The sequence below is a fragment of the Tarenaya hassleriana genome, unplaced genomic scaffold (genome assembly GCF_000463585.1).
Source record: "Tarenaya hassleriana unplaced genomic scaffold, ASM46358v1 Cleome14, whole genome shotgun sequence".
NCBI lineage: Eukaryota > Viridiplantae > Streptophyta > Magnoliopsida > Brassicales > Cleomaceae > Tarenaya > Tarenaya hassleriana.
In genome coordinates, this window is record NW_010964598.1 from 1,832,903 (window position 1) to 1,835,494 (window position 2,592).

The 2,592-nt window shown below is 37.1% G+C and overlaps 1 protein-coding gene across 1 annotated transcript in view; it reads left to right on the plus strand.

Annotated features, from left to right (window-relative positions):
- The first annotated feature begins 236 nt into the window (after positions 1 to 236).
- Positions 237 to 2,592, plus strand: part of LOC104808240 (C-type lectin domain-containing protein 180-like) — a 4,981-nt gene continuing 2,625 nt past the window's right edge. Inside the window, exons 1-2 of the mRNA XM_010533882.1 lie at positions 237 to 395; positions 2,028 to 2,584. Coding sequence (XP_010532184.1) covers positions 2,068 to 2,584 — 517 coding nt within the window. The 5' untranslated portion in view covers positions 237 to 395; positions 2,028 to 2,067. The remainder of the gene's footprint in view (positions 396 to 2,027; positions 2,585 to 2,592) is intronic.

Below are 2,592 nucleotides of genomic sequence, written 5' to 3' on the forward strand. Positions count from 1 at the left end.
AGTAACTAATAAACTCTCTAATTACAACTGATAGGATTTAATATATAAAATAAATAAAAGATGTTTGTGTTTTTTTAATGTTTTTAATCGTTCGTTTGTGTTTTTTTTGTTATAGTCTTTTTTGTTTTGTTTTTAACCTGCTTTGTTTTTAAAGTTAAAGAATTTTAATTGAACAATTTAAAATGTGGAATTAAATTTTAGTAAGTGGTTTGGGATTTTTTTTGTGTTTGTCCCAAAACATTATAGAAAAAAAAAAACCTAGAGTCACATTTATCTCTCTCTCTCTTTCTTTCTCCCAATCCCCCGATCCGCGATCTCTTCTCCTATCTCTCGATATCGATCCCTATTGCTAAACCATCTGTTTTTCGATCTCAACTTCGCCGGAGACTTCACCGGTAATCTATATTTCTCTCTTTCTCGCTCTCTTGCGGTACTTGTATCTGTTCGATCATTAGGTCAGGTTTTCTATGAATCATTGGAATGTGGAATCAATTTGTCTAATCGAGTGGATCCAGATTTCTGGGTTATGTTCAGTTTCCCAGGATTTTTGATAACCGTCTCTAGGATTGTTTGTTCTTACGTGTTCATCGGAGATGGAATGTATACAGTTTTTGAAGGTTGTTTACTTGTTTGTATGAGCTTTGCTTGAAGTTTGTTTTATCCTGGACCTGTTTGTTTTTAACCTGTCTCTTGTAGTAAAATTGGTCATTAAGACCTTTAATTTGATTTTTAACATGTTTGGAAATTCTCATTCTCGTTACCGTCTCTGTGTTTTGTATTGCATTGTTTTCTGGGTCTTCATGACTTCATGAGAATGAACAAGTTTACAACTTGGTGTTTCATCTCCGGGAGTTTTCTCCTTTCCTTTATTAAACAGGACCATCAATCCCATGTGTGGGAGAAAATATCATATTGTTTGAAGAATTCTTTGCAATGGACTGTAGTTTCTTCTCGCGCATATTTTTGTTTTTTAGTAGTCCAGAAGGTATAATCACTCGTTTACTTTGTGCAAAATTTAGTTGATACAAAATCAAGGGGGTGTAATTTAGTAATATCTATTACAAGGGGCTAGCCTCGGCAATACATGTGCCTACTGTACTGGTGTCTTGGTTAAACTTAAGCTTTATGCTTTATTGTCCTCCTTAGATTGTCTGGAGTCATTGAGGCAACCCTAACGGGTTACAGTTTGCGGTCGGTTTTTTGGTTGGCTAATGTTCAACGAGGAGGAATTGAAGATATCTGTGGTAGTCAATATAACATAAATCTCCAGCAGCTCATGGAGGTTATGTTCCAACTCTTACAAGAAGAGCATTCATGATGTTGAATGTCCCTGGTCGAACCTGAACTCATTCATGATTGGCACCTAAGCATGTAGCCACCCTTTCATTTGGGCTTATGTTGAGAAATCCCATAACATATGTTTTATTGTCAAGACTTCAACTCTTACAAGAATCTATGCATAAACATTTGAAGTTGCATGCCCCAGATGCATCCCAAGCTCATTCATGCTCGGGATTTAAGCATTTAGCCTTTCTTTTATATGTGGGCATATGTTGAAATATATCACATTACATATGTTTTATTGTCGAGGTTTTGATGCTTACAAGAATCTTTGCATAAGCATTAGTGAGGTTGCATGCCCCAGTCTTCCCACATTCATTTGTGATTGGGATCTAAGCACATAGGTGCTCTTCTATATGTGTGCTTATGTTGAAAATATCCCATTACTATATGTTTTAATGTCAATGATTCATCTCTTACAAGGATATCTGCGTAAGGTTTCGTGAGGTTGTATGCCCCCATTCGTAGCCAAACTCATTAGTGATTGGGACCTAAGTATGTAGCAGTTTCTCCCTTTCATATGTGTTTTTTTTTTAATATTCCGTTACATATCTTTTATCATCGTGACTTCAATATTAACATCTTATAGTTACTTCCTTTTACCATGCTTCGTCATCTTTCTCCATTAGTATTGATGCTACTTGGTAACAAGGTATCCATGACGAAATTTGGCACCTAAATTGAAGCCTTGCAGGAGTGGGGCGTTAAAACCTTCGTTCATTAAAAATGGAGAAAAAAAAATCTAAGGATGATGAGAATGAGAAAGCTCTTGAAGCTTCGGTGATGGAAAACAATAAAGAAGACAAGGATATAGTGGCAGCGGGTACTGGTAAGGACAATAACGAGGTTACTGAAATCTCTGTCGACAGAAAGGAGGAGATCCAGAAGGTTGGGGAATCCTTCATGGATGAAAAACAGGGGGAGAAAACCTCAGAAGTCTCAGTAGAGGAAAATAAAATGGCTTCTAAGAAAGCTGAATTCTCTGGAAGGAAATCCCCAAGGGTAACCCGAGCGAAAACTAAAACTGTGAAGAGGCTTGTAAAGAGGATAGTAAAGAGAAATCCTATAGCAGGCTCACCTTCTGTTAAGGGGGCGGATGTGGAGGATGTGACTAAACAACAGAGAGATAATGAAGGTTCCAATGAGGAACTAACTCCAGCAGTAAGTCACGAGGAAGGTGAAAAAAGGGTTGAAGCTTCTTCTTTCGGAAGAAATGACGAGGAAGAAAAGAAAGTTATAGAGGGTTCAGCA